General features: G+C 47.7%; 1 protein-coding gene across 1 annotated transcript in view; it reads left to right on the top strand.

Moving 5' to 3' along the window:
• The window catches only part of RAP1GAP2 (RAP1 GTPase activating protein 2), a 192570-nt gene that overhangs the window by 735 nt on the left and 178317 nt on the right, over positions 1-13518 (top strand). The window contains exon 2 of the mRNA XM_028707778.2: positions 10551-10667. Coding sequence (XP_028563611.2) covers positions 10551-10667 — 117 coding nt within the window. The remainder of the gene's footprint in view (positions 1-10550; positions 10668-13518) is intronic.

Below are 13518 nucleotides of genomic sequence, written 5' to 3'. Positions count from 1 at the left end.
ATACTTTTAAATTACTCAGTTACTAATTTTCCCATTAGGAAAAAAGCATATGATAAGAATTTCACATTACAAGCATCTTCACATTCCTGCCAGTGATTTTCCATGTTTACAGTAGTTCTTTAAGTATTGTAAAAAATTATTCTAAAGGTAAAGGTACCCCTGCCCGTATGGGCCAGTCTTGACAGACTCTAGGGTTGTGCGCCCATCTCACTCTACAGGCCGGGGGCCAGCGCTGTCCGGAGACACTTCCGGGTCACGTGGTCAGCGTGACATTGCTGCTCTGGCGAGCCAGAGCCGCACACAGAAACACTGTTTACCTTCCCGCTAGTAAGCGGTCCCTATTTATCTACTTGCACCCGGGAGTGCTTTCGAACTGCTAGGTTGGCAGGCGTTGGGACCGAACGACGGGAGCGCACCCCGCCGCGGGGATTCGAACCGCCGACCATGTGATTGGCAAGTCCTAGGCACTGAGGCTTTTACCCACAGCGCCACCCGCGTCCCAAAAAATTATTATTCTAGTCTTTTTCAAATACTTGATCTTCCTGGTTTTGGATCTTCCCTGTCAATTTCGCCATCTCCACATAGTCCATCAATTTTGTCTGCCATTCTTCTTTCGGTGGTACTTCTTCTTGTTTCCAATTCTGAGCTAGCAATACTCTCGCTGCTGTTGTTGCATGCATAAATAGTTGTTTATCTTCTCTAGCTATCTCTTCACCTACTGTACGTAACAGAAGGGCCTCTGTTTTTTTTAAACAAATGTATTTTTAAACATTTTCTTCAATTCATTATAAATCATCTCCCAGAAAGCCTTTACCTTATTGCAAGACCACCACATATGGTAAAAAGTAGCTTCTTTCTCATTGGATTTCTAGCTGGAAATGGAAGGGCTAACTTTAAATAATGCTTTTCAGGAGATAGGAAACACTGGGGATGAGTTTATGGAAACAAGGGAGCAATGCCCCCCCTTTGGAATTAAGGGCAAAAATGAGCTAGATTAGTAGTCTGACTTGGTGTAAGGAACCATCCTATTTGATAAATAATCCCTTTCTGTCTTGAGCATGAGGCAAGGAGAGGGGCGATTTTTTAGAGGAAGCAGGAGCACCTCTGTAAAGCTTAAGAGTTCCTGTCCAAAAGAAGCAGGTTTTAAGGTCTTAAAGAGATAGGGGGTGGGGCGGGCAGCAGGATCCCACCTGGGACACTCTAGAGCAGCCTTTCTCAACCTGTGAGTCCCCAGATGTTGTTGAACTACAACTCCCATCACCCCTAGCTAGCAAGGCCAGAGCTCAGGGATGATGGGAGTTGTAGTCCAACAACATCTGGGGACCCACAGGTTGAGAACCGCTGCTCTAGAGGAAGAAGATTTATCTGTAATGTTGGAGAGGGATTGCTACCTGAAGTCAGAAATTCATCTGCTTTTAAAAGGAGGAGCATAGGATGGTGTGTTATACTGAGTTGAGACCCTTGGTCCATCTAGTTCCATATTGTCTACACTGACTGGCAGCAGCTGTCAGGGGTTTCAGGCAGGGAATCTTTCCCAGCCTTACCAGGAGATGCCAGGGATTGAACCTGGGACCTTCTGCATGCAATGTGGGTGCCCCAACCACTTAGCCATGGAGCCCTTCCAGACCATAGAGGCAGCGAGTTTCTCTATTGGAGACTTATAATGATGCTGTTGGTGTGTTTAGAGTTTTTGACTAGGACTGGGTAGACCTAGGATTAAATGCACAGCATTTCCACAGCATCTGAAAAACAGATCAGTTTGATAGTGGTGAGCTCCTCTTCTTCCAGTGCAGCAGGGCAACTGGGAGGAATACCCCAACCCCACACTTTTGCTGACCAGATGGCTCAGTGAAAGAACAGGGGCTGTGGGTGGGTCTTCTTTAACCCCCCTCTTTCTCTGCCTGCCCCTCTCTTTTTCTGTACAGTGTGCTAATGCATGCACAAACTTTGGCCTGGAGGCCAAAAATAGGCTAACCACTTCTGTTTTAGTTTAGTTTAGGGTTTTTTTTTGTTCTCACTGGTTTGATATCTCACCTTGCTACCCTGTGACAAGGTGATGAGATGTTGTTGTTTTTCTGGGCTACAGCTTTTAGAAAATTATGTAAGCCTTGAAGGCCAGCCTGGTTTTGGCTGAATGTGCTTCCACCTTTGGATCGTAGGCAGGAAGACTTGGGAAGGCAGGACCCAAACGACTGCAGTTGCACTGACCACTGCGCTGGCACGTGTGAAGGGCAAGGAAGAGGGCCTCTGAGGCATGTGCAGAGTGCATACCAGCTGCTAGGATCTTGTGTGCTTAGTTTTCTTAAAGCAAAATAGTGGCACAGGAAGGCTGTATGGCTGAAGAGTTAGAACTTGGCTCAGGAAATAAGCCTGTCTTCCTTCTCCTAAGCAATTGTTTTAGGCATATAGACATTTCTTCAGATTGATGAATTCGGTAAGCTTAAAGCCGTTAAATCGGGTCAGAGCCCAAACTGACAGCACGGCAAATATTTCAGCACCTTGGACAGCAACCAGCGCCATAGGTCGGCTTGGACCAAGGCTGCCCTTTTCATTTCCTTATATGCCATAATCACACCCACTGCTCATTTCACATCGTGACCCTGGACTGGGGAAATCTCAGGTCTGGTTGCTTCCAGTTGCAGATCCTTATAGAACATTTAAAAAGCCTATATACATTAACAGCGAACTCATGGTTTAAGGGCGGGTTTCCTGCATGTTGTGCAGATGCAGTCTGCATCTCTAAACCATTGCCAGCTCCCTGCCCTATAAAGCAATATTTCGATGCGTAAGAATGGCACAGGCCTCCAGCTTTAGGAACAAAGGAAGCTGCCCAACCCCCGGACAGGATTCTCTGTTGCTAGAGCTCTCGGCCCCATATTATTCTGTTTACGGGAGCCACATATCACCCTGTTTGTTCTGCTGTCCTTGCTTAATGCTTCCCTCTCAATACTCAGGTAGAGAGCATCCTGAGACCAAGTGTCCTTGACGCCTCCTCCCAAACAACGGCAGCCGTGACGTGATGAATGGGCTGAATTGCCTGATTCAAGCTGCTCGTAGCAGAATGACGTTCTGTCGGCGTCTCATGCGTTTGAATGAAACACGTCTCCACCAATACAAAGGAAGGGAGCCTTAAACCAATGAGGTTCTGGAAGGGGGTTGAATCACACCTAACAGGCAGACTCCCCCCCCCTTCACATCTGAAAAAGAGGCTCCTAAAAAGGAATGCTTTTCAGCTGCTCACTCAGCGCCCTCTGCTGCCTACGGCGGGGCTAGGAATTAGGATGGAATCAAAACAAATCAATTTGAGGGGGGGGGGTTTCAAGCAATTTCAGGAAATCAGCTCCTGTTTGCAAAACAATTCATTTCTGCAGATTGCATTTTGCGAAGAGCAAACAGTATCATAGAGGGAGAATATAACTCTCACCATCTTTTCTTGTGGCATTACAAAGACAGACAGACAGACAGACAGACAGACAGACAGACAGACAGACAGAGTAAACTGCTTATGAGGCTTCCTTCCTGTCAAACAGTATATAAATACTCTGTGGAACTCGCTGCCCCTTGACATTTGGCAGGGGATTTTGTTGCACTATTGTTATTATATAGGAACCATAAAAAAGGGGTCAAGGTGGCACCTAGGAAGCATGGCAGCCACCTGCAATTTCAAACAATATTATTATTATTTATTAAATTTGTACACTGCCCTTCATCTGAAGGTCACAGGACAGTTCGCAAGGCAAAAATGCCAAATGAGAACACAACGACACAAGACAGAGCCAGAGAGTGCTGTTCTACTTCAAATTGCCTTCCCTTTGCAGCAACCTGCTGGAGACTCCAGTTGTGGCCAGCACTGAATAGTTCTCTCTCATATATATGTACACATAAGCTACATTTGGTCTTCTATCTCACACCTATGCCACATGCCCCTGGCAGCCTTTTTGTGCTTTGGCCCTGCCCAAATAGCCATTTTGTGACTGGTGCCGAAGGACCCTTTTCAAAATTCAAAATGTGCCTGCAGGTCTATGAATATCTCTGATCCCTGGTCTATCTAGTCTGCCTTCCTGCCTGCCTTCCTGCTCCCACCTGCATTCACTGAAAAAGCTGGAGAAAAGCAAGGCCAACGGACAGCATGCTTATTATTTAGCACAATGTACATCGCTTACTTGCACTTGGGTGGCGTTGTGGGTTAAACCACAGAGCCTAGGACTTGCTGATCAGAAGGTTGGCGGTTCGAATCCCCGCAACGGGGGTGAGCTCCCGTTGCTTGGTCCCTGCTCCTGCCAACCTAGCAGTTCGAAAGCACGTCAAAGTGCAAGTAGATAAATAGGTACCGCTCCGGCGGGAAGATAAACGGTGTTTCCGTGCGCTGCTCTGGTTCGCCAGAAGTGGCTTAGTCATGCTGGCCACATGACCCGGAAGCTGTACGCCAGCTCCCTTGGCCAATAAAACGAGATGAGTGCCGCAACCCCAGAGTTGGTCACGACTGGACCTAATGGTCAGGGGTCCCTTTACCTTTACATCACTTACTGAATCAGAAAATGAAGACTGTCTCTAAGCAGAAGTTGTGGACTCTCTTCAATTAGAGTATTTAAGGCAGAGGCTACCACACACCGTTCAGCTGTCACAGAGGATTTTTCCTGCATTGGGCAGAAGAGTTGGGCTAGATGCTCTTTGAGGTACCTTCACATTCTGATTCCAATGTTCTGTGAAGATGACATGAGTAACTGTGGCTGGGTGACTCCTGTTCAGGAGAGGGTCCCAGCCGGTGCAGAAGGCTGATGCAAAGGGTCCAGCGACAAAGCTAGATCTAGGAGAACCTCCAATCTTTGAGTCTGATCCTATTTACTGACACCCTTCCTCTCTTCTCTCCAGCTCCTTGACTTGGCAGCAGCCAGAGAATCCAACCAACTGCTGGGGTACACATATTCCCAATCAATAATAATAATAATAATAATAATAATAATAATAAAGTGATTACTATTCCCCCCCTGCATTTTCAAAATGTAGTTGCTTCTATAATACATACGCAAAAGGAACATGATAATCTAGCCTTGGAACCAGTAACTAAAAATGAGAAATGTAAAATAAAAAGGCTTGCTTTGACCTCTGATCCTGACCTTTGACCCCCACACCACTGCCTTGCCAGCTGTAGTCTCCATTTCCCCCTCTAATGCAGCATATGCCATCTTTCAAATTAGATTTGGTTTTGATTTCTGCTTTTTCTTCTCCAGAAGGAATGGGGCGCGTGCGCCGAAACACAAAGAGAGAGAGAGAAAGAGAGAGAGAGAGACAAGTATAATTATTCTTTAACAAGGAATCACTTGCCCGTAAACATTTCATATGCAAATGAGTTGGTACTAACTAATGTTCCTGATTGCCAAGTGGAAGTCGTGGAACATGCCTTTGTTCCTTCTCTAAAGCAAAGGAACAGTTGTAATTACAGATATTTTTGCTCGCACATAGGCGGAGAAGCAGCCCTTAATTGGCATAACAAGCCTTGATTCATCTTAACGTTGCTTAATAAGTGCCGGCATCTGCCGTGACATTCAGAACGAGATTCGAGGGGCATTGCTCTGGCACCTTCTGAAATAATCCACAACTGAAGAAAGGACTCGCTGTGTGGTTTTGTCAAGGCAATCATAGGAATGAAATGGCAAGCCTTTACAAATAAAGGTCAATGCTAGGTCTACTAGGAGCTGTGATCCATTTTTTTCTGTCTGGGAGGCAGCCAGTGCAAACTTATGTGATGTAGGAAATTTCAGAGTATGGCAGTGATGGGTGACTGAATCCTTAAGTGGCTTTAGCACTGGGTGCTGAGTGCTCAAACATGGCTTCTAGTTAGTGCAACAAGCCTCAGGTTGGTGTTAGATCGGCTGTTATTGCGAGCCTTCAGGATTTACAGTGGTACCTCGGGTTAAGAACTAAATTCGTTCTGGAGTTCCTTTCTTAACCTGAAACTGTTCTTAACCTGAAGCACCACTTTAGCTAATGGGGGCCTCCTGCTGCTGCCGCGCCACCAGAGCACGATTTCTGTTCTCATCCTGAAGCAAAGTTCTTAACCCGAGGTACTATTTCTGGGTTAGCGGAGTCTGTAACCTGAAGCGTCTGTAACCTGAAGCATCTGTAACCCGAGGTACCGCTGTACTTTGACCCCAGTTCATATGGTATCGGAAGTGAGCCAGCAGTAAATAAGACCTTGCAAGTTGGAGTGAACTCTTCACTGGCAAAAACACAATTGGCACAGAGCTGGTGGAGTGCAAGCAACTCATCTCTGGTACGTTTTGCCCTCCATGAAGCAGTTGCTGAGACTGAAGGTCCCTGCCTTCCCACTGCAGCCTAAGTCCCCTCCTCTCCAGGGTTTCCCCCAAGCAATCTTAGACTGTGTCTGCATGAAGCTGGCTTCTCCTCCGCCCTCTTCATGCCTCTCCTGGTACTGGGAGACCAGGGGGGAGGGGAGCTTGTAGCAGCAGAAGGCGGAGACACTCATAACTCTTCACCGGCCTGACTCATCTCTGCCTCTTGACCTCCTTGTTCTCCTGCTCCAGCTTCTGCCTCTGATTCTGGACTTCTCTCTGCCACCAACTCCCTCCACTCACTAACTCCTGTTACCCTTTCGGCTTCTGACACCTCCTCTTTCCAGTCTTCTTTGGGAGGGTTGGAGGCTGCAGGGTCACCAGATGGAGAGGCAGGTCAGGGTCAGGGCTTAGACCAGAGGGAGACACCTACACCCAAGGCTGATGGACAGGAGTCCCCAGAGGAACATCCCAAACTTCCAGGCCCTTTAAGACCAGAGCCAAGATTCTAAGGAATCGTCCCCTGAAGACATACCGTATTTTTCTGTGTATAAGACTAGGTTTCCCCCCAAAAAATAATGTCAAAAATTAGGGGGTGTCTTATACACGGGGCCATCTCCCCCCATTTTCTTAAATCTGAGCCCCCCAATTAGGGGGCATCTTATAGACAGAAAAATACAGTACCCTCCAACATTTTTCTGATGAAAATAGGGATATCCTGTTCCATAATGATTTTACTATTTATACCCCACATATCATATTGGATTGCCCCAGCCACTTTGGGCAGATTCCAACATTTATAAAAACATAATAAAGCATTAAACATTAAAAATTCCCTATATAGGATTGCCTTCAGATGGCTCAGGAGTCGGATAACTTCATACCCTCCAACATTTCTCCCATGAAAATAAGGACATCCTAAGGAAAAGAGGGACATTCCGGGGTCAAATCAGAAACTGGGACGGCTTCTCTAAATCAGGGATGTCTCTGGAAAATAGGGACACTTGGAGGGTCTGTGAAGAACCAGGTGCCTTCCATTGCACACCATCTACTCAGCAGTGCAGGCCAGAGGGTTGATCTTCTGAGGCTCTGGGGTTCCCACAAGGGGGTGGAGCCTGGAGGAGGTAGCCCAGAGACAGAGGCTGAATAGTCCTCAGTCTGCCCCCAGCCTTTGTTGGAGCAAGTTGCTTATGTGGAGCTGTCTGTGGTGCTGTAACCTTGAATCAACCTTGTTGCACCACTTTTTCCATTGGATCTAGCACTGGGCCAGAACATGGGAGTTGAAACCTTGTGTGCTACCTCCATTATCCAGACTTTAATAGCCATTTGGCTCAAGAGCTGCTTTTGAGAGGCAAGAGGGCAACACCGACATCACAAGCTCTGGCTCATCACCCTTGCTGATTTAAAACCCTGACCTCATCTTGATTTTTTTTAAAGGGCTGCTTGCCACACCTTTAGCCATGATTCCTGCTTTGCAAGGGGTTGGACTAGATGACCCCTTTTGTTCCCTTGCAGCTGTACCACTCTGATTCTATGTCTTCTGTTCAGAGATGGCCTATCCAGAAAGAATGTTTTCTCTTAATGCCAAGAAGAGATTCTGGCCTCTTCCTGCCCTACATTTCTCCTTCCATGGAGATTTCAAAACGATTTTAAAGCATCACCGGAGAAATGGCAGCCATGTTTAGCTGTGGATACCTTGTTAGTCTAGTACCCTGGGTGATTTAAAAATGGTGATTCATACTTCGCAACATCTTTGTAAAATCCAGGGAGATTGCTCTGCCCTTTGAGAAGGAAAATAAATTCAAGAGTCTGTGAAACACCAGGCGCTGTGTGAGGTTCCTTGGAAGAGCAGCTTCACATATTATGGGTTTTATCTGGTGTTGTGTCCAGAGCACACTCACCAAAAGGAATGGACATGACTAACTTAGGGCCATTGATTTCGGTGGGTCTGCTCTGATTGAAACTTAATTGAGTATGACCCTAAGATCTCTCTGTACAATCTCTGTATGATGGCTATGCTCTATCTCCACTGCTGACGATAAAAACAACTCAGGCACACAAACAACCTGCTCCTTAATTACCACAGAGATTTCCTCTTGGACCACCGTCTAGAAAGGCTGAATACCACCCAAAGTGCCTTTAACATCACTGCCCCAGAAGTTGGGGCTACATGCAGTTGTTATATGCGCCAGCTGTGGCAGTGTTCTGTGCCAGCAGTACAATGTTTTCATTGGAATTTCACGAATACCGGCTGCTGCGGTTTTAATTTTTTTTGGTTCACTGACTCACCCAGACAGGGTCTGCTGTTGCTATATTCAAGTCCTATTTCCAGTTTTCCTTCTGTCCTCTTTGAATTCCTATTAAGTCACAGACACTGTCCCTTTCCCACTGCTAATAATGTTTGTTCAAATTCAATCAAAGGTTCAGTTGCATGAGATTGAACAATGTGGTCCCTGATAAATTTCATGAGCTGATGTTTATGAAACTGGTTAGGGAGTCAAGTCTCCCAATGCCACATGAAGCTGCTCTAAGGTTACCAGGCTTGTTCACTTAAAAATTCTTTAATATAAAATACGTCTTTCTTTGCACCCCGGCACCCGATGCATATTTTCAGTGACTGATACACCAAACCCAGGTAGGTTTGTGTTGGAGTTAAAGGAGAGCAGAATGCTGAAAGCTGTGGTTACTATTTATGCCAAATTAAAGAAGTGGTTTTAGAGTAGGGATGTTGCATGCCTTTAGTGACTTTTACCTCGAGTGAGGACCAAGTCCCACCAACTCTCCCTCCAACCCCTGAAAAGCTTCCATCAGTCAGTGTAGACCACTGCTCTACAACTGGTGGGTTGGGACTCACTAATGGCTTGTGGCTTGAACCAAAGTGGGTCACAAAAGGAGTGCTACCATGAGTGCAAATACATGGTAAAAGTAATGGGTCTCCAAATGCATGTTTGGACTAAAGGTGGGTCCTCCTGGGTCTGAACAGGTTGAAGATACCTGGTGGAGGCTGTGCTTAGCTAGGTGGCCTGATGGCCTGTCTCAGTATAAGGCAGCTTCCTATGGTCAGGCCTGTGTGGGTGACCACCTGGCAACTCCATACACATCACTGTGGGTTCCATAGCAGAAGAAAGGCAGGATAGCGATATAAGAAGATGAAACTCGCTGAAGGACCTTGTGGGGGCAGTCACTGCCTCTCAGCCTAACCTACCACACTGTCAGGCATCAGGGAATTTGATCCCCTCTCCCCAAGGCAGGCTGCCAGGGATAGATAACACGAAAAGCTCTTACCAAAGTCTTTTATTTAATATCCACAGAGAGAGGCTTAGAAATGCTTCCTCTTGGAGTAATGGTGTTGCTCCGAGTAAACTCCACCCCCCATCTCTCCTCAATCGCCAACAACACCCCCCCCCCCTTACGGTGGCTGCTTAGGGCCATTTGCCTATTAGCTTTTTGTCCTCCTACTTTCAAAGCTTGCTGGGTTCTGGGAAAGGAGTCTGGAATGCTTTCTAGTGATAATGTGTCAGCCAGCTGCTCCGGCTCTGCTTCCCCCTCCTTCTCCCGTTATTTCCCAGCTTTGCCCCTCTGAGCTGTGACCTTCTGCAAACCACCATTGTAAATCTATATGGTCTTCCTATTCTCTGGAAGATTCAGGAGGAGGGGGAGGCGGACTTCACCATTCCTCCTCATTCAAGGGCTGCAAATAAATAAGCATGACAAACAAGGGGAAAGGGGCAGGGAGTGGAGGGTGGGGGAAGCACCCGTTGTGAAACAGTCATTCTTAAAATGACTAGCTGGTATAAGAAACTGTTCAGGGTAAGAGGTGGGTCCATACTGTCTGCACATCTTTCCACTGGACTAGTTGTTCTAGGGTGCTACCCCAATGGAAGCACAGTATTGTTGCACAGCCTCCTTGAGTATTTTTGCCCAGCTGGAATGTATCCTTGAACTCTGAGAATGTCTCTTGTTTGCTTCGATGGACGTGCGTGTGGAAACCTCTGACTTTTGCATGGCTGGAATGTAGCCTGTTGTACAAAGGGAATAGCCACTCCTATAGCTCCACCCACTTCTGTCTCTGGCCCCTCCCACCATTGGCACACGACCCCTGGAAGGTTCTCTGTGAGGGAACATGGCCCTGCGGCTGAGTAAGGATCCCTGCCCCTGCTTCATGGCCTCCTTTGATCCATGGCACCTTGTGTCTCAGCTGCTATTCCACCTTCTTGCCCTGACAAACATTCCCATGCTGTGCTCCCTGCTCTTCAGGTACGTGAGGGAAGGTCGCTTCCGGATTGAGGAGAGGACCCTGACAGCATTCCAGTGGCTCTACTCTCCGCAGCAGCATCGCATCGTCAGCAGAGCAGACCTGGAAGTCCCGAGCCGGTGAGCCAAGAAACCTTGTGTGGTCTTCAAAGAGTGGGCTGTGATCCCTGAAGGAGCCTGTGGGACAAGTGGCTTGGGTGGGGGGCCTGTGAAGTTCCAGGCAGAGATGGGAACCTATGGAGAGTGCCTTCCTTCTGGGGTTGTTGATGGTCCAGCAATACAAATGTGACCAATTCTGGACAGTGGTGGACAGAAGGCAGGGAGCTCAACAGCCAGAGCTCATGAGAGGTGGAGTCAACTAATTCTAATCCTCCTCCATGCTGAGTTCTACAAGGGCAGCAATGAGACCAAGGAGGAGGAAGATGGATAGTTGTGCCACCCCAACGGTGGATTTAGGGCGGCACAACTGGTTCCCCTGCACAGTTGCCGAGTTGAGAGGGCACCTTCTTGCCTCCTTCCCAAATCCTGGTAAGCGTTTGGGAAAGAGACACGAGGGTCCGATAGGCTCCTAGAGTCCCCCTCTTTCTTTCCCAAGGCCCACTTAGTGCATGCACAGTTTTGGGAAGGAGAAGGAAGGCTCTAGGACCCTGCCAGAGCCTTCCCAAACCCTTGCGCTGAAATGCAAAGAAGTTGATTACGTCATTAGTTATGTTAGTTTCACCGGAGACGAATAATGTACATTTTAGCGGAAGCCAAACTGCAGTGGAATGGAAACAATGCTGATTGTGATGAATACAAGGCAGGGTGGAAGCTGCTCCCTCCTTGTGTCGTGACCCACAATTCCCCTTGCATGCTCCCCCCCCCCCGTTTTCAGGGGGACTGCGTATTAATCCCTCTTACAAACCTGCTCCTCTTTCCACCACTGAAAATCTTGGAGGCTATGCTATTGCTTAGCCTTTTCTCTCCTTGCACCATGAGTTTTGTGAGGGTAGAATCTAATTATGCCTTATGCGTGCCCAGGGATGGATCACAAATCTGAGAGATAAATAGCTTTCTGCAGAATTTGTAGCTGGAAGCAATTCTAAGAGAAACAACCTAGCCAGATCTGTCCCCTATGAAACCTCTGTGTTGAATGTGTTCTACGCCTCGGAGAAGAGGCTAATGGCAAGGAAATCGATACTCCTGCACTCTCTGAGTTTGATTCTCTGACTTTGGTGGACCTCGGAAGCTTTTAGAGCCATTAAGCCCTCGTACTCTGTTTTCCAAATTCCCCGAGTAAATGTAGGCCTCTGCGCTGTAAGGGCAATTCCCTCCCTCCACCCCCCGTGGCAAATGAATGTGTCCATGGGATCTCTTGGAGCCTGCAGATTTATCTCTGCCAACCTGAAAACTCATTTTTATAATTACTGTACCATTTGATACCGGGGTTAAGACAACAAATGGGACCTGGAATGAAAGGAAAGTCCATCCTCATGCAGAACTATTATGGGCTGGCTGGATGCAGAGGAGTGGTGGGAGGCACTGGCTGGAGAACCCCCCAAAGGAACCCCAGGGGAAGAAGCCTGTGGATTGGTGGTGGGGCGACAATGAGTGGTCAGAGGGAGCAGAGAGGGCAGACTGGAAGGAGACAATGTTGGAATCTGAAGAGGGAACAGGGTTTAGTGAGCAGGAAGAGCCTGGGGCAGAGAGCAGCTCAGAATCAGAGGCAGGAGAGGAGTGGGGCCAGGAGACATACCGTAGATGAGGAAGCTGCTGTAGACCCCAGTAGGTCTTCCCCTCCTGCTGTGACCAGCTCACCTCCCCTCCCTTCCCCAGAACATGCCGAGAAATGAAGAGGGTGGACCAAAGAGAGAGACAATATGATAGAGGCTTTGGCTACTGGGGAAGGAACTGGGTGAGGATCCTTAGAGGACGGTAGGAAGGTGGGGACCTTCAGTCCTCACAACTGCCTCGCTCAGGCAAGATCTACTGGGAAGAGTTGCTGTGATCACTAGGTCTGCACTGTTTTAGGTTAACTTCACTGACACCTGGTGTTAAGCTGGACTAGAAGGACGTTTGGCCTGATCCAGCAGGTCTTCTTAATCAACACTAGAATAGTCATTCCTTCCAACAAGGCAACTTTACCGGAGCAAAAATACATGTGTTACTTTGCCCACAAGTTACACCTCTTTTTGCGAAAGTGTGTGAGCCATCTCCTGGAAGCATGATGCTGAAACAGGGAGCTGCAAATAATTCATTTAGGGAAGACATGCACTTTGAGAGATGGAGGAAAGAGGTGGGGAGGGAGATAGTGTGATTGTTGGAAGAGTGCCTGGCAGTGTGGAATAAGACTGCGGAGAGCCACAGCTGGTCGTAGTAGGTAGCAGTAGTGTCTGACTCTGTATAGGGCAGACACAGATGTTCAGCAATGGCTGGTGCCCATTGGGACTGGTAGGGCAGAAGGTGGGGAGCCCAACAGTAGGTGGAGCCAGAGTGCACAACAGGCAGGGTCAGAGCCAGAGCCAATGACTAGAAGAGCCAACTAAGTTCTGCAAGGGTATCACTGAAACTGAAGGGGAGGAAGCTGAGACGCTGTGCCCTGCCCCATGTCTTTTAAATAAGAAGGTGGTCAAGGTACAGCTGGCTGTGGGAAGGCTGGTAGGGTAGTGCCCCATTTGCCCCAGTGCATATTTTCATGATAATAACTGAGAAGAGTCACTGCTATCAGATTGGGATGAGCAGGGCTAGATGGCCCGTGTGTGTGTGTGTTTGTGTAGAACAAGCGGGAGAGCATGCTCTGCGATAGGGTAAGGTTACCAGATTTTTTTCAATGAATCCAGGGACACTTCATTGAAATGAGTTGGAATGATAGGTTTTGGTCAGGGGACTGATTTGTAAATCTGGGGACTGTCCCCGGGAAATGGGGACGTCTGGCAACCTTATGATAAGGCGCATGTTTTCCAGGCAGATAGTTCCCTCATTCAACCTGTGG

This window comes from Podarcis muralis, chromosome 15 (assembly GCF_964188315.1).
Source record: "Podarcis muralis chromosome 15, rPodMur119.hap1.1, whole genome shotgun sequence".
NCBI classification, from domain to species: domain Eukaryota; kingdom Metazoa; phylum Chordata; class Lepidosauria; order Squamata; family Lacertidae; genus Podarcis; species Podarcis muralis.
This window is presented reverse-complemented; position numbering and strand designations above follow the sequence as displayed.